This window comes from Chiloscyllium punctatum, chromosome 3, assembly GCF_047496795.1.
Source record: "Chiloscyllium punctatum isolate Juve2018m chromosome 3, sChiPun1.3, whole genome shotgun sequence".
NCBI lineage: Eukaryota > Metazoa > Chordata > Chondrichthyes > Orectolobiformes > Hemiscylliidae > Chiloscyllium > Chiloscyllium punctatum.
The window spans coordinates 91,379,365-91,400,462 of NC_092741.1; the positions used below are offsets into that span (position 1 = coordinate 91,379,365).

General features: G+C 41.1%; 1 protein-coding gene across 26 annotated transcripts in view; it reads right to left on the reverse strand.

The window, feature by feature from the left end:
• The window catches only part of epb41l2 (erythrocyte membrane protein band 4.1 like 2), a 218,351-nt gene that overhangs the window by 89,833 nt on the left and 107,420 nt on the right, over positions 1 to 21,098 (reverse strand). For all 26 annotated transcript variants that reach the window (XM_072556130.1, XM_072556166.1, XM_072556093.1 and 23 more), the window contains exon 4: positions 11,071 to 11,175. In XM_072556130.1, coding sequence (XP_072412231.1) covers positions 11,071 to 11,175 — 105 coding nt within the window. The remainder of the gene's footprint in view (positions 1 to 11,070; positions 11,176 to 21,098) is intronic.

Sequence of the window (21,098 nt, forward strand, 5' to 3'; positions counted from 1 at the left end):
CTCATCTCTGTCCTAAATGGTCCACCCCGTATTTTTAAGCTGTGTCCACTGGTTCGGCACTCACCCATCAGCGGAAACATGTTTCCTGCCTCCAGAGTGTCCAATCCTTTAATAGTCTTGTATGTCTCAATCAGTCTTCGAAACTCAAGGGTATACAAGCCCAGTCGCTCCAGTCTTTCAGCGTAAGGTAATCCCGCCATTCCAGGAATTGACCTCGTGAACCTATGCTGCACTCCCTCAATAGTCAGAATGTCTTTCCTCAAATTTGGAGACCAGAACTACACACAGTACTCCAGGTGTGGTCTCACCAGAGCCCTGTACAGTTGCAGAAGAACCTCTTTGCTTCTATACTCAATCCCTCTTGTTATGAAGGCCAGCATGCTATTAGCCTTCTTCACTACCTGCTGTACCTGCATGCTTACCTTCATTGACTGGTGTACAAGAACACCCAGATCTCTCTGTACTGCCCCTTTACCTAAATTGATTCCATTTAGGTAGTAATCTGCCTTCCTGTTCTTGCCACCAAAGTGGATAACCATACATTTATCCATATTAAACTGTATCTGCCATGCATCTGACCACTCACCTAACCTGTCCAGGTCACCCTGTAATCTCCTAACATCCTCATCACATTTCACCCTGCCACCCAGCTTAGTATCATCAGCAAATTTGCTAATGTTATTGCTAATACCATCTTCTATATCATTAACATATATTGTAAAAAGCTGCAGTCCCAGCACTGATCCCTGCGGTACCCCACTGGTCACTGCCTGCCATTCTGAAATGGAGCAGTTTATCACTACTCTTTGTTTCCTATCAGCCAACCAACTTTCAATCCAAGTTAGTACTTTGCCCCCAATACCATGCGCTCTAAGTTTGCTCACTAACCTCCTATGTGGGACTTTATCAAAAGCTTTCTGAAAGTCCAGGTACACTACATCTACTGATCTGCCAAACATTTCCCCACTCAGCATTTAAAAAAAGATTTAATGCTATGTCATCTAACAACTTACTTTCCATATCATCTTTCTGTCATGAGCAAATGTAGCTACCACAGATTTTGTCCCTTCATCTAAATCATGTCTATGGATTGTAAATAGTTGAGGTTAACAAAGGATCTTGTGTTTCTCCACTGGTAACAGACAGCTAATGTGAAAATTACCTCTTTATTGCTACTTCCCATTAGCTATCCAATTCTCTCTATGCATGCCATGTTGCATCCCCACTTCCCCGCTCACCACATCATCAACCCCAGTTTTATACAACATAGAACATAGAACAATACAGCACAGAACAGGCCCTTCGGCCCACGATGTTGTGCCGAACTTCTATCCTAGATTAAGCACCCATCCATGTACCTATCCAAATGCCGCTTAAAGGTCGCCAATGAATCTGACTCTACCACTCCCTCGGGCAGCGCATTCCATGCCCCCACCACTCTCTGGGTAAAGAACCCACCCCTGACATCTCCCCTATACCTTCCACCCTTCACCTTAAATTTATGTCCCCTTGTAACACACTGTTGTACCCGGGGAAAAAGTTTCTGACTGTCTACTCTATCTATTCCTCTGATCATCTTATAAACCTCTATCAAGTCACCCCTCATCCTTCGCCGTTCCAACGAGAAAAGGCCGAGAACTCTCAACCTATCCTCGTACGACCTACTCTCCATTCCAGGCAACATCCTGGTAAATCTTCTCTGCACCCTCTCCAAAGCTTCCACTTCTTTCCTAAAGTGAGGCGACCAGAACTGCACACAGTACTCCAAATGTGGCCTAACCAAAGTCCTGTACAGCTGCAACATCACCTCACGACTCTTGAATTCAATCCCTCTGCTAATGAACGATAATACTCCATAGGCCTTCTTACAAACTCTATCCACCTGAGTGGCAACCTTCAAAGATCTATGTACATAGACCCCAAGATCCCTCTGTTCCTCCACCTGACCAAGAACCCTACCATTAACCCTGTATTCCGCATTCTTATTTGTTCTTCCAAAATGGACAACCTCACACTTGGCAGGGTTGAACTCCATCTGCCACTCCTCAGCCCAGCTCTGCATCATATCTAAGTCCCTCTGCAGCCGACAACAGCCCTCCTCACTGTCCACAACTCCACCTATCTTTGTATCATCTGCAAATTTACTGACCCACCCTTCGACTCCCTCATCTAAGTCATTAATAAAAATTACAAACAGCAGAGGACCCAGAACTGATCCCTGCGGAACTCCACTTGTAACTGGACTCCATGCTGAATATTTACCATCTACCACCACTCTCTGACTTCGACCGGTTAGCCAGTTTTCTATCCAATTGGCCAAATTTCCCTCTATCCCATGCCTCCTGACTTTCCGCATAAGCCTACCATGGGGAACCTTATCAAATGCCTTACTAAAATCCATGTACACTACATCCACTGCTCTACCCTCATCCACATGCTTGGTCACCTCCTTGAAGAATTCAATAAGACTTGTAAGGCAAGACCTACCCTTCACAAATCCGTGCTGGCTGTCCCTAATCAAGCAGTGTCTTTCCAGATACTCGTAAATCCTATCCCTCAGTACCCTTTCCATTACTTTGCCTACCACAGAAGTAAGACTAACTGGCCTGTAATTCCTGGGGTTATCCCTATTCCCTTTTTTTGAACAGGGGCACAACATTCGCAACTCTCCAGTCCCCTGGTACCACCCCCGTTGCCAGTGAAGACGAGAAGATCATTGCCAACGGTACTGCAATTTCCTCTCTTGCTTCCCACATAATCCTAGGATACATCCCGTCAGGCCCGGGGGACTTGTCTATCCTCAAGTTGTTCAAAATGTCCAACACATCTTCCTTCCTAACAGGTATCTCTTCTAGCTTATCAGTCCGTTTCACACTCTCCTCTTCAACAATACGGTCCCTCTCGTTCGTAAATACTGAAGAGAAGTACTTGTTCAAGACCTCTCCTATCTCTTCCGACTCAATACACAGTCTCCCACCACTGTCCTTGATCGGACCTACCCTCGTTCTCGTCATTCTCAGGTTTCTCACATACGCATAGTAACCTTTGCGGCCCCTTATCAAATTCCTTCTGAAAATCCAAAAACACTGAGTCTACAAATTACCCTTTATCTACTTTGCGCATTACTTCCTCAAAGAACTCTAATAAATAAGTTAAACATAATTTCCCTTTTAAAAACAAGAGGCAGTTTTGCTCATTCAAAAAATGTAATTCAGTTCACAATACAGTAAGGAGAGATTATTTCATTTATGAAAGAATTTGTTGAAGAAAGTGAGGACTGCAGATGCTGGAGATCAGAGCTGAAAATGTGTTGCTGGAAAAGCGCAGCATGTCAGGCAGCATCCAAGGAGCAGGAGAATCGACGTTTCGGGCATGAGCCCTAGGAGCGTGTGGAATTTAATGTGGAAGCAAAAACAGAGTAAAAAGTTTGGAAACCACAAGCCTAGATGCATTTAAGAAGCTTGATGAGCACACCAGGGAGACATAAATAGAATATGATGGTCTACACGAAGGAGGCTGACAGAAGGCTCCTATAGAGCATTCATATTGGCATGTATGTTAGGCTGATTGATCTATTTTATGCTATGAATAACTTGCAACTTTGCAAACAAAGGAGATATCCTGCAATATTCAATAGAATAATCTGACTCTGCATGTCTATCCGGTCTAATAAATGACTGTACTCCTTATTAATTTGGTTATTAAGGAAATCAGATTTATACTCCCACCCCCCAAATCAAACCAGCCAATCGGCAGCACCCATGGTGACAAAACACTATAACAAACTTTACAAGTGTACAAGGTTCATATTTCAAATTAATTTATTTTATTTTCTGGCGACTATGCTTTTTTTTGAACAAATAACAGTGAAGCTTGGATCCAATAAAAGAACTGCTTAACATTAATTAAAGGTAGGGATGCAAAGTCCTCTAAGCCTATAACTTGAACGAAAAAATTAATTTCAAAAATATTATTGCAATTTTATGCCTTGATACAACAATAGCTATCTTCAACCCATAACTAAGAATGAAGAAAAGACATCTGACACTATTCATGTTGAGTTCATAAGACTGGATACATAAATGAGTTTCTTGCCTGAATCATATTTCCACTTCCGATTAAAAATGGGACACCAAGAGTAGTGGTAAAACCAGAAGCCCAATCTACATCGACATAACATAAAACACAGACGATATATTTTTAAAATCTCATCAACTAGCTTAGAAGTCTTAGCCTTTGGGGCTGTATGAAAAACCAGCTAAAAATGAGGTGGACCACTTTAAAATAGCTACCAAAGTCACCTGAACTAAAACTTGCAAATTTTTTAGGAATACACAAAGGAGTGTCTAATGGCTAAGACTGACTACCACACCTATAAAAAGCTAACAATGGGTAATTGCCTGGACATTAAGGCTTATCATCTGAATGGTTTACAACGGGACCTCTATCTCTAAATGTAACGAGACATCTTGCCTACTGGTTTGCTGGAACAAAGCATTAGATAACTGAAATGCATGACTTAGAGGTGGATTAAAAATTCTAGCCATCTCATCTATACTGAAGGACAACAGGGGAATTCTGATGGTGGATCACTGGAAACTCTTTGTAAAAACAGATTGCCCCCATTGCAGGCCAACAGCCAAGTTACATATAAACATATGAATTAGAAGATGTAGGCCAACTGCTTCCTTGAGCTCACACCACAATTCAATAAGATCATGGCTGATCAGAATACTTGACATTCTCACCTGACTAAAATAAACACTCATCTCTTTGGTGACAAAGAATCTATCCACCGTTCCTCATAACTATTCAAAGACTATTTCTATTGTCTTTTGAATATGATAGTTTTAACGACTCTGAACCCTCTATGAAAACTAATTTTTTCACAACTTCATCTTCAATAAGCAACCCTTTATTTTTAATCAATGATCCTTTTTTCTATATTCTTCCAGAAAAGGAAACATCATTTTCAAATCTACTCTGTCAAGATCCCTTAATCTTATACATTTAGATCAAGCAGCCTCTTATTGCACCAACCTGCAGCGGTTGCAAACTGAACTTGTCCTATCCATGCCCCTCATGATAGATATATATTTCATCACTAAAGAACTTCAATTATTCAAATCTGATTTCCATTTCACAAAACAATGTTGACTTTGTCGAATTACCTTGAATTTCCTAAGTCCCCTATTAGAATGTCTTTAATAATAGCTTCTAACATCTTCCCATGAGAGATTTTAAGCTAATTGGCCTGTAGTTTCTGGTTTTCTGTCTACTTCCCTTTTTGAATAAATAAGTAGCATTCACTAATTTCTAATCGATTGGAACATTCCCCAAACCTGGGTAATGTTGGAAAATTATTACACATCAGCTAGTTCATTAGCCATTTCTTTTAAGACCAGAGGATGAACCCCATCAAGAAACAGGAACTTGTCAGCATGCAGAATCAACAGTTGGTTCAGTACAACATCCCCAATGATCCCCTACTTCCTTCCCTCCCTTTTACTGGTTAACAGCTCTTTATGATGTTAATTATATCTTGTATAGTGAAGACTGATGCAAAATACTTGTACCATTCATCTACTGTCTCCTTATTTTTCATTATTATTTCTCTCCACTCACTTTCTATCGGACCAATGCTCATTCTGTGAACTCTTTGCTTTTTTAAATACTTCTTTATACTTCTAGTGAGCTTTCATTCCAATTTCCACCTCCCTTGATATTTTAATCACTCATCGCTGTTTTTATGTTCTGTCCAATCTTCTCACATATCACTCAAGTTTGCTTAACCAAAAGCTTTTCTTCAAGTCAGACAGTATTTTTTTTTAGTTAAACACAGATGGTGAATCCGCACTTTGGAATTTTTCTCTCTCATTAGAACATTTTCTGTGTATTCTGAAACATCTGTCTGCCACTGGATATTTATTGAAAATAACCTCATCAAGAAATTTCTTCATAGGTTGTGGGCATCTCTGGCTAAGCCAACAATAATTACTTACCTCTAATTGCACAGGAGGCACTTAAGAGTGGGTGTGGAATCACATGTAGGTCAGACCAGAGAGGGATGGTAGTTTCATGGTCATCAATAGACTGTTAATTCCAGATCTTTACTGAATTCAAATTCCACCACTTGCCATAGTGGAATTCTAACCCTGGACCCAGAACATTACCTGAGTCTCTGGACTAGTAGTCCAACCATAATACCGCTTGGCTATCACCTCCCAATTTACCAATTCATTTCAGCCAAACATGTTTTCATGTTGTCCTTAACTGCTCTTATTTAGGCTTAAAATGCTGGTCATGGACCACTCATCTCACTTACACATTGAATGTAATAAGTTCAATCATATGACATTATTGAATCCTACTTCATTACACAATATCATATCTGCTCAAAGTTTGTGAGAAGAAGATTTGTAGCTCGGGTGCTTGTTGTTGTGGTTCTGTTCGCTGACCTGGGAACTTGTGTTGCAGACGTTTCGCCTCCTATCTAGGTGACACCCAGCATTTATAGTGGTTTGTCTCTGCCACTTCCGGATGTCAGTTCCAGCTGTCCGATGCAGTGGCCGATATACTGGGTCCAGGTCGATGTGTTTGTTGATAGAATCTGTGGATGAGTGCCATGCCTCTAGGAATTCCTAGAATCTGTGGAGGAGTGCCATGCCTCTATCAACAAACACATCGACCTGGACCCAATATACCGGCCACTGCAGCGGACAGCTGGAACTGACAACCGGAAGCGGCAGAGACAAACCATTATAAATGCCGGAGGAAACATCACAGAAGCGCTTCACAGGAGGCTCCCAAGCACTGAGGATGTCACCTAGACAGGGGACGAAACATCTGCAACACAAATTCCCAGCTCGGCGAACAGAACAACAACATCATATCTGCTATAGCCTGCTCTCTAGGTCACTCCAGAACATGCTGCTCTAAGAAACTATCCCAAAAACATTTTATGAATCCATTTAGGAGACTTTTACCCAACTGATTTTTCTAGTCTATACATAAATTAAAATCTACCATAGTTATCACTGTACCTTCCTGACAAACTTCCGTTATTTCTTCCTTTACATGCCATCTTACTACAGTGTGGCTTGTTTTTGATTATTTTATTTCTAACCAGTAGCCTTATTGGTGGAGTTACTGTTAGATTTGTACTTGCCACCACCTTCTGTCACAGTCTTTGTTTACCATTTCCCATATTAATAACAGCCTTTCTTGTCTGCCCCTATTCTTTGATCCACCATATTTTCCCAAATTTGATCCCTTGACCCAACTATTCAGTCAAAGTTTCTATTAGGATAGTTTAATGTTTCACCAAGTTCAATCACAGTTTCAGGAAGACATTAAAATTTGTAAACTACTGGACATTGACACAATTGTCATCACACAATTCCAAAAACACAAGCAGCTTGGCACTGTCCAGGACTAGGAGCCACTTATTTGGCACCACATCCACAAAAAGAGTCATTCCACCACCAATGCTGAATAGCAGAAATATGTCCTGTCTACAAGACGCACTGCAGAAATTCACCAAAAATCCTTAAAACAACACCTTCCAAATCCACTACCATTTTCATACAGAAGGACAAGGACAGCTAATAACTTGGAAGATTCTGCTCCAAGCCACTCACCAATGACTTGCAAATATATTGCTATTCCTTCACTGCTGCTGGGTCAAAATCTGGACTTTCCTCCCTAATGGCATTTCGGATCTACCTCAAGTAATTGGTTTGTAGCAGTACACTAACACCTTCTCAAGGGCAACTGGGAATAGGCAAAAATGCTGACCTAGCTAGCAATGCCCACATCCCACAAGCAAATTTTAGGAAAAAAACTGCCATGACAGATAGACCTACCCAAGAAACCTCAGAAATACACACTGGAGCCAGTACTTCAAGAAAGGCTCTGGGAGAACATTGGCAGACAATTGAAGTGAAGATGTTGTCTCCATTGTTTTCTTTCTGAAATTTAGAGTCATAGAGATGTACAGCATGGAAACAGACACTTTGGTCCAACCCATCCATGCCGACCAGATATCCCAACCCAATCTAGTCCCACCTGCTAGCACCCGGCCCATATCCCTCCAAACCCTTCCTATTCATATACCCATCCAAATGCCTCTTAACTGTTGCAATTGTACCAGCATCCACCACATTCTCTGGCAGCTCATTCCATACATGTACGACCTTCTGCATGACAAAGTTGCCCCATAGGCCTCTTTTATATCTTTCCCCTCTCACCCTAATCCTATGCCCTCTAGTTCTGTACTCCCCATCCCCAGGGGGAAGACTTTATCTATTTATCCTATCCATGCCCCTCATAATTTTGTAAACCTCTATAAGGTCACCCCTCAGCCTCCGATGCTCCAGGGAAAACAGCCCCAGCCTGTTCAGCCTTTCCCCATAGCTCAAATCCTCCAACCCTGGCAACATCCTTGTAAATCTTTTCTGAACCCATTCAAGTTTCACAACATCTTTCCGATAGGAAGGAGACGAGAATTGCATGCAATATTCCAACAGTGGCCTAACCAATGTCCTGTACAGCCACAACATGACCTCCCAACTCCTGTACTCAATACTCTGACCAATAAAGGAAAGCATACCAAACGCCTTCTTTGCTATCCTATCCTATCTACCTGTGACTTCACTTTCAAGGAGCTATGAACCTGCCACTCCAAGGTCTCTTTGTTCAGCATCACTCCCTAGGACATTACCATTATGTGCATAAGGCCTGCTAAGATTTGCTTTCCCAAAATGCAGCACCTCGCATTTATCTTGAGTAAATGCCATCTGCCATTTCTCAGCCCACTGGCCCATCTGGTCAAGATCCTATTGTAATCTCAGGTAACCCTCTTCGCCGTCCACTACATCTCCAATTTTGGTGTCATCTGCAAACTTACTAACTGTACCCCTTATGCTCGCATCCAAATCATTTATGTAAATGACAAAAAGTAGAGAATCCAGCACCGATCCTTGTGGCACTCCACTGGTCACAGGCCTCCAGTCTGAAAAACAATCCTCCACCACCACCCTCTGTCTTCTACTTTTGAGCCAGTCTGTATCCAAATGGCTAGTTCTCCCTGTATGCCATGAGATCTAACCTTGCTAATCAGTCTCCATGGGGAACCTTGTCAAACGCCTTACTGAAGTCCATACAGATCGCATCTACTGCTCTGCCCTCATCAATCTTCTTTGTTACTTCTTCAAAAACTCAATCAAGTTTGTGAGACATGATTTCCCACGCACAAAGCCATGTTGACTATCCATAATCAGTTCCTATTAAGACCCCTACTCCTGCATAAAAAGCTTCAGAGACAATCATCAAGAAACAAAATGTTCAACTCCTGCATTATGCCCTACAATTGATTGCATCCAAAAAACTAGCCAAGAAACACTGACCTCAGGTTAAAAGCTTCAAAGACAACCAAAGGAGTCTAAGATGTACATTCTTTCAGCTCCCTTTATATTTGACACTATTCTACTTTAGCTTCGTACCTATGTGCACATGCATATGTGGACCAAGTGACTACATGAAGACTGTGTTGTGTTTTGTTGTGGACGTCACTAGCTAGGAGCATTTATTGCCCATCCCTAAGTGCCCATATGATAGTTAAGAGTCAACCACAGATTTCCTTTCCGAAAAGACAGTTGTGAATGAAAAGGGTTTTTATGACAATGAATGGTGATTATACGGTTACTATGAGACCGGCTCCAATTCCATACATTTTATTGCAAAAAATTTTAATTCAATCTGCCTTGGTGTGATTCAAACCCATATCCCCAGAACATTAGCCTAGGGTTCACAGATACTAATCTAGTGACATTAGCACTGTGCAAACCCCACCTTGGCGTTGTCATTTGTTTTTTCTTTGGGTTCAACATGTCTCTTTCTTTGATTGAAGAAATAGTGTACGTTTAGTTGTCATGGCAAATATATTTAAGTGGAGAGAGGTATAACTTTGTGCAAGATGATCTTAAACTCTAAACCTTGTGATCAACTAAGAAATTTGAACAAAAGCAAGCCAGTTCATTCTTTCTCACTTGGTTGCAAAAATATATTTTGGGTAATACCAGAGATGCACTCCTCTTCTGAAATAATCAAGTATAATTGCAGTTTTAATGTCTAAATCATAAAAGATGAAAAATGTCAAACACTCAGAAGACAGGCTTCATTTAAGCACACAGACCTTTGTGTCTGGCATTATTATATTCCAAAATAACCACATTCTATGTTATTACAAGTAATAACTAGACTAAGTCAGACAACAAGTAGTAACAATAAGACTAAATAAAGATAGTTCTTCTATAATGTGATGGCTGCGTTCTTGTGCAACGCTGCGTTACAGAAAAGTCGGGCTTTAGTAAGTGCTTAAAGTGTTGGCGAAGTAATCCCATTACAGCCAACACATGCTTCAAAGGTGACCCCAATTCTGTTAGTGAATTTGTGATAACAAAACAAGTTGTAACAGAATGATCTGTACCAATAATTTAAGAATGCATACTAAATAAGCAGATTCCTGATCCAGTGAATGGCATCAGGCAATTACACAGCAGCATACATCAGATAGGGTAGAGTAAGGTTGTGGATCAGTTAAGTAACTTGAGTGGTACGGAAACTGGTTATTTTCGGAATAGATGCACTAGGATAGCAATCCTAATCTTTAATCATAAGACTGTACAAGACAGATCATAATTCCCTGGGAGAACTTCTATCACACATCAATATTAAAAATTAGGCTTTTCATGATAAAATGTGTGTCATGCATCCGACAATGTGCTTGATTTACCTTTATCATACAGTTTTTTTACCCTGTAAAACTCTAAAGACATCCATTGCTCCAACTTTGTGTACTGAAAATGTGTTTCCAAATTACAGCAATATCATGTTCCAAAATGATAAATTGAATAGAAGAGGTGTAAATAGCAAGTGTTTTAAATGATGTTTGTAGTTTGTTGTCATCATTGGCTGGTGTGCATTACATTTGCACTTAGAAACTCTCCTATTTCAGCTATTCACTTTAAAGAAAGCTCTGAATAGTTTTATTGAAACTTTTGATCTTACCTTTTCATCTGCAGCATCCTGAAACGTAAGCCCAAAATAATCCCTTTCCAACAGGTTGATCTGCTCACACACCTTGTCGAATAGTACCTGGCCTTTGGCACGTTTCTAACAAATAAAAGTCAGAGTCAAATTTAGATTTTAAATTTAATGTGAAAAATATCCACAAAAAATTCAAAAATAATATTTTATGTAAAAGGGACATATTTGCATCGCCAGCAAAATGTCATTAGAGGTAGTTGAACAGAGTAACAAATTTATTTTAAGCTTATCGTTTCTGCTCAACAATTGGAAAGGTCATGCTAAAATGAAGCTGAATAATATTACTGAATATAAACTTATTTCAAACTGTAACACTAACTCTGATACTACCTGGCTGAATATCTTCAGCATTTTATGTTTCGATTTTCATATGAAACAAATATCAACAATTTAAAATCATCTAAAATTTGGATGTAGGTTTGTTCGCTGAGCTGGATGGTTTGTTTTCAGATGTTTCGTCACCATACTAGGTACCATCTTCAGTGAGCCTCTGAATGAAGCACTGGTGGTATAGCCCGTTTTCTATTTATATGTTTGGGTTTACTTGGGTTCGTTATCTTTGAAATCTTGCTATCATCTGGAATTTCCCCACATTTATGGACTAACAAAGCTAATTTTAAACAAATTGGCTATTACGGAGACGTGGCTAGATCAGGGACAGGATTGGCTGTTGCAGGTTCCAGGGTTTAAATGTTTTAGTAGGGTCAGAGGTGGGGGCAAAAGAGGGGGGGGTGTGGCTTTGCTTGTCAAAGATAGTATTACAGCGGTGGAAAGGAAGATGGATGAAGATTTGCCATCTGAGGTAGTTTGGGTTGAGGTTAGGAATAGGAGAGGTGAGGTCACCCTGTTAGGAGTCTTTTACAGGCCTCCTAATAGTCCTAGAATCGTTGAAGAAAGGATTGCGAAGATGATTCAGGAGAAGAGTGACAGTAATAGGGTGATTGTTATGGGAGACTTTAACTTTCCTGATATTGATTGGGAAAGCTATAGCTCAAGTTCGTTAGATGGGTCAGTGTTTGTGCAATGTGTGCAGGAGAGTTTCCTGACACAATATGTAGATAAGCCAACAAGAGGTGAGGCCATACTGGATTTGGTTCTGGGTAACGAACCAGGCCAGGTATTAGAACTAGAGGTAGGTGAGCACTTTGGGGACAGTGACCACAATTCGGTGATTTTTACTCTAGTGATGGAGAGGGATAAGTGTGTACTACAGGGCAAGAGTTATAGCTGGGGGCAGGGAAATTATGATGCGTTGAGGCATGACTTAGGATGTGTGGATTGGAAAAGTAGATTCCAAGGCAAGAGCGTAATTGATATGTGGAACTTGTTCAAGGAGCAACTATTGAGTGTCCTTGATAAGTACGTACCTATCAGGCAGGGAGGAAAGGGTCGTGTGAGGGAGCCGTGGTTTAATAAGGAGTTGGAATCCCTTGTTAAATGGAAGAGGGCGGCCTTTGTAAAGATGAGGCGTGAAGGTTCAATAGGGGCAATTGAGAGTTATAAGGTAGCCCGGAAGGACCTGAAGAGAGAGCTAAGAGCAGCAAGGAGGGGACATGAAAGGTCCTTAGTTGGTAGGATTAGGGAAAACCCTAAGGCTTTCTATAGGTATGTTAGGAATAAAAGAATGACTAGGGAAGGAATAGGTCCAATCAAGGATAGTAATGGGAAGTTGCGTGTGGAGGCTGAAGAGATTGGGGAGGCGCTGAATGAATACTTTTCGTCAGTATTCACTCAGGAACAGGACATTGTTGTCGATATGAATACTGAGGCACGAATAAGTAGAATGGATGGCTTTGAGATATGTAGAGAAGAGGTGTTGGAAATTCTGGCAAGGGTGAAAATAGATAAGTCCCCTGGGCCTGATGGCATTTATCCTAGGATTCTCTGGGAAGCAAGGGAGGAGATTGCAGAGCCATTGGCCTTGATTTTTGTGTCCTCTTTGTCGACAGGAGTAGTGCCAGAGGACTGGAGGCTAGCAAACGTGGTTCCCTTGTTCAAGAAGGGGAGTAGGGATAATCCTAGTAACTATAGGCCAGTGAGTCTCACTTCTGTTGTGGGCAAAGTCTTAGAGAGAATTGTAAGGGATAGGATTTATGCACATCTGGATAAGAATGATGTGATCAAGGATAGTCAGCATGGTTTTGTGAAGGGCAGGTCGTGCCTCACAAACCTTATTGAATTCTTTGAGAAGGTGACTAAGGAGGTAGATGAGGGGAAAGCGGTAGATGTGGTATATATGGATTTTAGTAAGGCGTTTGATAAGGTCCCCCATGGTAGGCTACTGCAGAAAATACAGAGATATGGCATTGAGGGCGAGTTGGAGGTTTGGATTAGGAATTGGTTCTCTGGAAGAAGACAGAGGGTAGTAGTTGATGGCAAAGGTTCATCTTGGAGTGCCGTCACTAGCGGTGTTCCGCAAGGATCTGTTTTGGGACCATTGCTGTTTGTCATTTTTATAAATGACCTGGAGGAAGGGTTAGAAGGTTGGGTGAGCAAGTTTGCGGATGATACGAAAGTCGGAGGAGTTGTAGACAGTGAGGAAGGATATGGCAGGTTACAGCGGGATATAGAGAAGCTGCAGAGCTGGGCAGAAAGGTGGCAAATGGAGTTCAATGTAGCTAAGTGTGAAGTGATTCACTTTGGTAAGAGTAATAAAAAGATGGATTACTGGGCTAATGGTAGACTACTTGGTAGTGTGGAAGAGCAGAGGGATCTTGGTGTCCATGTACACAGATCTCTGAAAGTTGCCACCCAGGTAAATAGTGCAGTGAAGAAGGCATATGGCGTACTGGCTTTTATTGGTAGAGGAATTGAGTTCCGGAGTCCTGAGGTCATGCTGCAGTTGTATAAGACTCTGGTGCGGCCGCATCTGGAATATTGTGTGCAGTTTTGGTCGCCATACTATAGGAAGGATGTGGAGGCACTGGAACGGGTGCAGAGGAAGTTTACCAGGATGTTGCCTGGTATGGTAGGAAAATCCTATGAGGAAAGGCTGAGGCACTTGGGGTTGTTTTCATTGGAGAAAAGAAGGTTTAGGGGTGATTTGATAGAGGTGTACAAGATGATTAGGGGGTTAGATAGGGTTGACAGTGAGAACCTTTTTCCACGTATGGAGTCAGCTATTACAAGGGGGCATAGCTTTAAATTAAGGGGTGGTAGATATAGGACTGATGTTAGGGGTAGGTTCTTCACTCAGCGAGTCGTAAGTTCATGGATTGCCCTGCCAGTAGCAGTAGTGGACTCTCCCTCTTTATGGGTATTTAAGCGGGCATTGGATAGGTATATGGAGGATAGTGGGTTAGTGTAGGTTAGGTGGGCTTTGATCGGCGCAACATCGAGGGCTGAAGGGCCTGTACTGCGCTGTATTCTTCTATGTTCTATGTTCTAAATACAGAGCCAAGAAAAGGACAGGATAAAAGCAAAACATTTGATAATGTGTGGAGAAAGCAATAAAAATATGGAACAAGGCAAAGGTGGTATAAATCTACAACTATTTACACCTCATTGGACCCATGCTTCATTACCAACTTTGTACAATCATTATCTTTTGTCTTTCACCATCATTGTTCCATTTATTTTTTTCTGTCATAGCTTCCACCTTGAATATTCTGATTTTTTGTTTCCCCTTTGGTTTAAAAGCAGTTCTGATAAAAGGCTAGGACCTTAGGTACTAATTTTGCTTGCCTCTTTACAGATGCTGTCTGACATCTGGATATTTCCAGCATCCTGTTTTATTTTCAAAAAGTTGTTTGCAGAAAGTGACAGTTCAGAATTATTATGCATATCTTCAAATAGTTATATGGATTAAATAATTTGGTTTGTCAAAATTCTAAACTTTAGTAAATACAGAAAATCCATTAAGGAAATCTGCGTACCAACTGACACAATATTGAAATGTCTGTAAACATTTAAGAAAAAAATTACTCTCAATAGCCTTTTATGCATCAAATTAATACAACAATGCAAATAAAATCACATTTACAATTGCAATCATCATTGTCAGCATTCTTCCATCTGCTTAAGATTATGGATATGGACCAGATTCAAGAAAGAAACAAATGTGTTTCTGATGAAAAGACGGATAAAGGATGATGGAAGCAGGTAGGAAAGTGGAATTGGGACCAGGATAAGATCAGCCATGAATTGCCTACATGTGCTGCTAATTCCTAAGTTCTTATGTTCCAACCTATTGGATTGGTATAGCTCCATATGGCACACTTTTGCTGTTAGCTGACGTTATTAATCAGTGATACACAGTTTCAATCACATGTGCCAATATGGAATGTTTATCAGGTATCATTATGTTGGGTATGTGTGTGTGTTGGCACTGCTGCCAAGTGGACAGTGATCATGGCTGAATTCATTGGACCACATGACAATTACATCATTTTCTTCCCTGTCAGCTCGTGCCCCCTGAGTGAGAGGTGATGTTGATGTCAAGTCACATGTGCAAGTATCCATAAAGCAGGGGGTCAGGCACACAACTAATTACAATGTCAGCTGCCTTGATGCTTATAATCAAAAGAAACAAGTTAAAGCTATGGGAAAGTGTGCACATGATTGGCTGTAGCTAAACCTGCACAAGTGGCATGCCTCAGCAATGTAGAGGAGCTCTTTGATCAAAATGTCCTGTCATTTTGTTTTCACTAACCGCCTGAACAATTTTAGAGCTTGCCACCTACCCAATATGCATTAACTTCCTTCCATGTTGGCAGTGAAAGTAAAATTCAAGAACATGAATTGGAATATATCAAAGAAAATGGGGGGCTTGGAGATAGCTCTGTTTCACTTGATTCTTCACCCCGAAACTGTCAAAGTATGATTGATGTCATCGCAGAGCTTTGATGTTCAGCTAATTTTCCTGAAAATTCTGTGGCATCCTGTACTAAAGAGGCAAAAGGATATATCTTGTTTAGCACATTTCTCTTGCCTGAAGAGGATGATGCTTGTTTAGGTCGGTTGGCACAGAATCACACTCTGCTTCTGGATATATTTGGTGCGCAAATAATGGAATCTTTTAAGCATGACCCTAACAAAGGTTGCCCCAGTGATGCTGGGTGAGACACCTGCCAACAATTAACACTTTATAAGTAACTAATTTATTGTGTTACCAAATTTCTCAAATCTTGCATCTGAACACACCTCCAGATCCATCTTATCAATCTGTTTCAATCAAACCCATTCCTCTTTCAAATGTTCTCAGTCTTTCTTTCCTCTCTGACCCCAAAACAACCAGTTCTTTTCTTGAATCCAGCTTCAGCCATTTACTGCCTCAATGAATGGAGCATGGCACGAAGCTCTGCTCCTGTCCCATTCAGTACCAGCCTCCCAGATTGGTCAGGGGTCTTCTCCCACACAGTAGGCTCTCATTTCTTCAGAATTCTCAATTCACTTGGACCAGTCCTTCTGACTTCTTAACTGCAGGATTTGCTTTGTTGGAAGCAGCCAGTGGCACATCCATCATCACAATTTTTCTACTCTATTTACTCCTTTCAACTTACCTTTCAGTACTCCATTCTCTCAGATCCAACTCATGCATTGAGTAGAGTGGGTTAGGAGTTCGGGGTAGCTGTAAAATGGGATAGGAAAGCTCAGATTGGGAAATTAATTTCCTTGCCTGACTCCCTGCAACAAAGTCAAGGGAGGGTAGGGTCAAGCATGGACTTCCCATCCTGAGCGCAATTGAGCACTGTCACTGCTATTCTAACAACACACTATGTCCAATGGAAGGCCCTTTCAAAAGAGAAGGAGAGTCCCATGGAAAGACAATCCTTTAAAATGATACTCTCACCCACACCAAGGCCTACTTGAACAACCCAGGCCTGTATATCCCACTTATGAGAATTTCAGGGACCTACGGTGTTTCTGCATCCTGGACCCTACTGCAATACTGACAGTGGTCACTGCTCACTGTGGCAGGGATACAACTGGAGAACTGTTCGACTTGGATTGGTTGGTAGTCCTCAGAGGTAAGACTCTGCACAAACCTGACACACCAGCACTGACCAGGAAGGTGCACAACCAAGACAGTCTTATCACAGCCTCTCAACCCAGTGGACGCATCCAATACAGAGACCATTAAACATACCGGATTAGCACTTAACCTGTTGACAAGCATGGTGCTGTTTATGGACTTGGCCTCCAAATTATCGAGGCTGAACACTCTCTGACACCATGTTCTAACACCTCTGGATCACCGTCTGCCATTGGAGGTGGAGTCATTGATTTAAATACACATTAATTTTCTCTACAGACTTCAACTTCAGCCACACAGTGCACACTTCTCAAGACCCACAAATGCAACTGGCCTGGCAGACACTAATTGTCTCTTACCCCTTGGAACTTATGCAATCTAACTATATTCTTCTCATTTTATCTCGTCTTTTCCCATGCTCTCCATAATTCCACCAGTTTCCAATCGCTTTGACAACATGACTATCTACCTCCACCCCATTGATTGGAGATCCAGAAAGCCTAATTGCTAACCTTTGGTCTCATACCCAAAACTCAAATTTGAAGGAAGTTAGAGGGAAAATTGAAGGAGCAAAGACCACAATCTCTCATTCCTACCTAAACTCTGGGAAGTGCCAGAAGACTGGAAAATTGTAAACATGACATTCCGTCTCAAGAAAGGTTGTCAGGATAATGCTAGAAATTACAGACTAGTTACGTTAACCTCACTAGTGGGGAGGCAGCAGGACAGGCAGAAAACACCGCCAGTCAACACATACAGCAGATACATTAACTACCTTCTCATCCTCCGGACCCATGGCGAGGAGTCACTGAAACAACTATACAGTGATGTCAACAAGTTTCATCCCATCAGACTTAACAAGGACTACTCTTTAGAGTCAGTCTCATTCTTGGACACATGCACCTCCATCAAGGACGGACACCTCAGTATCTCACCCTACAGCAAGCCTGTGGATAAACCTCTCAGTGCTGCACTCTCGAGCTTCCACCCCAAACATATTAAAACAGCCATCCCCTACGGACAAGCCTTACACATACACAGGATCTGTTCAGATGAGGAGGAATGCAATAGACACATGAAGGTGCTGGAGGATGCCCTCATAAGAACGGGATAGGATGCTCAACTCAACAATTCCATATGCACTCTCTTATGTGCACACACCCGCGCACGCACACACACAAACTTTCTCCCTCTCCCACATATACACATGCACTCTTTCCCCCTCCCTCTCACACAGACATACACACACAAAAGTCTATGGGGTGAATTTGCATTTGCAGGTACATTCTATTTTGTACAAAAAGCACACAAATCTGTCGGCAGTCAGTCAATATGACATTTTATAAATTCCTACTTTAGGATACAGATAGACTCTAACCTCACACCGTTCATGCTTTATCTGAACTGATAAAGGTCACCCTTTATTATCTGCTGATAAAATCTTAAATTACCTCAAAATAAATTCTGGGATTTACATATTCATCAATCAAAACCTGTATCCCCATTCTAAGTGATTAAAGACTTAACAGCCATTTCGGTTTGTGTGATACATCACATACATTGAATGACACTTTCATCTTTTACTTATAAATTCTGTGTCCTTTGTACCTGCCCCCTAGCTACCTGATGAAGGAGCAGCGCTCTGAAAGCTTGTACTTTCAAATAAATCTGTTGGAATACAACCTGGTGTTATGTGACTTTTTATGATGTTAAAGTGTAAGACACTGGTTAGATTTCAGCTGGAGTACTGTGTGCAATTGTGGGCACCATTTTATAGAAAAGATGTGAATGTATTGGAAAAAGTGCAAAGTAGTTTAGAAGAATGGTTCCAGGGATGAGGAACTTTGGTTATGAGGATTGACTGAAGTAGTTGGGACTGTTAGAAAATCATAAGTGGGCTGGATAGATCTCCTGCCTACAAAAGGAACAAGAACAAAATGAACATTGATTGAAAGTGATCTGCAACTGAAGAAAGGGCGAAGTGAAGAAAATGGGTGTTTTCCTTTGTGAATAATTAATAGAATGCAATGTCTGGAAAGGTGATAGAGACATGCAGGAGGACAGTGGATGTGTATTTGGATAAAAATAATGTGCAACAATATGGGAAAAAGGAAAATTAGATTGATACTAGGTAATTATGTTCACCTAATGATTGAGTGCAAGAACAGTGGGCCGAACACTCCCCTTCTGTGATTCTGTGAAATCTCCCCACAAAATCCTTTGTTCCAAGAAGGAAAAAAAGCTTCTCCAACCTAATCTTGCAGTTAAAATCCTCATTCCTAAAGCCACTCAAGCACATTTTCTTTCCACCTTCTTGACAACCCTTACTTCTACCCTAAACTGCAGTGCCCTAAACTGGATGTAATACAGAGAAACCTCCATTATCCATAAACCAATTACTCAAATATCGGATTATTCAAAGATGATTTCAAGGTCCCATAAAAACGTTACTTTAAAGAGGTAAGTGTATTCGATTTACCTGTACTGAAGATGATGTGAAAATGCTGGCAAAAATGAAGAAACATAACCAGGTCACGCATCAGCGACTGGATTTTTTTTAGGTAAGGGTTGTTACACAGCCCTTTGCAAAAATAAGTGTTTTACAGTATTCCAGGCACTTTAACCAGCCGTTCATTAAAAAAAAGGCTGAGAACGGAAATGCACGTGCGAGGTGGGGCTTCTGTCTTTCTATGACGAGACGGAGTTCGTGGAAACTGATACTGTAAATGGGCTTGCGATTGTAGCAGCTGTTTGGGACCTTATTTAATGCTGGGATTTCATTGTAAGGGTTCAGTTCTTCTCATTTTAACCTGTAATTTGCGGACTGCAAAGATTAGTGTGTTTAAATGGCAGACACACTAAAATTATAGATTTAAACAGATTTTCCAGTAGAGCACAGCTTTAGATCAGTGTGGCTTTCCCATTTAAGGTAAAATTGAGTAACCGAATAATCAATTATCCAAACAAAATAGTGCCCGCCCAGCTCATTTGGATAATTGAGGTTCCTCTGTACTCTAGCTGTGGTCTAACCAGTTTTAGAGAGAGAAAGAGAGAGAGATAGAGATAGAAAACAGTTTCACAAGCATCAATTAGCTTTCCTAATAACTCTGAAAGAGTTCTGCTACTTTCTGAAATTTTCACCAAGATCTATGCTATCTTGAAAACAATAAAAGAATGCACAAGTCCCAGGAGGCCAAAATTCATAACCCAACAAGAATTAGCCACTCCAGCTCCTCTTCTATAACGGAAATGAAAGAAATGGTTGTATTCATGTAGATCCTTTCAAAACCTCAGCAACTAGGTAATTTTACATTGAGTACAACAGCGAGACACTCAGATGCTCCCAAAACTCCAATGCAAGACAAGCCTTTTAGAATCAAAAGATTCCAAAAGCTACATTTGTGTTTTGATTGGCCAATTTAAAAAAAATGTTGTGCAAGCAAATCCAAGGATGCAAGAGAGAAGTTTGAAAATAATTTTTCAATGAACACTTTATTCCTAGATGGGACAGTATACAAGGTGGTGATGACATTGTGACAATGTCACGAGAGTAGTAATCCAGAGGGAAGAGTTTAATGCTATCGGGACATGGCAGCTGCTAGAATTTGAATTTTGTAAATAAAATTTGGAACATAAAACTGGTCTCAGTGAGGGGACCACAGAACTATCAACAGGCAGGGGATGAGCACAATTGAAATGTGGAGCTTATTCAAGGACTAGTTACTGCAGGTCCTTGTTAAGTACCAGTCAGGTAGGGAAGTAGTCGTCCAGCATGGGAGCCATGGTTTCCTAAGGAAGTTGAATCTCAAGAGGAAGAAGGTGCCTTATATCAGAATGAGACGTGATTGCTCAGTTAGGGTACTTGAGAGTTACAGGTTAGCCAAGAAAGACCAAAAAAGAGAACTAAGAAGAGCCAGGAGGAGACATGAGAAGTCATTGGCGGATAGGATCGAGGAAAACCCCAAGGCTTTCTATATCAAGAATAAAAGAATGACTAGAGTAAGATTAGGGCCAA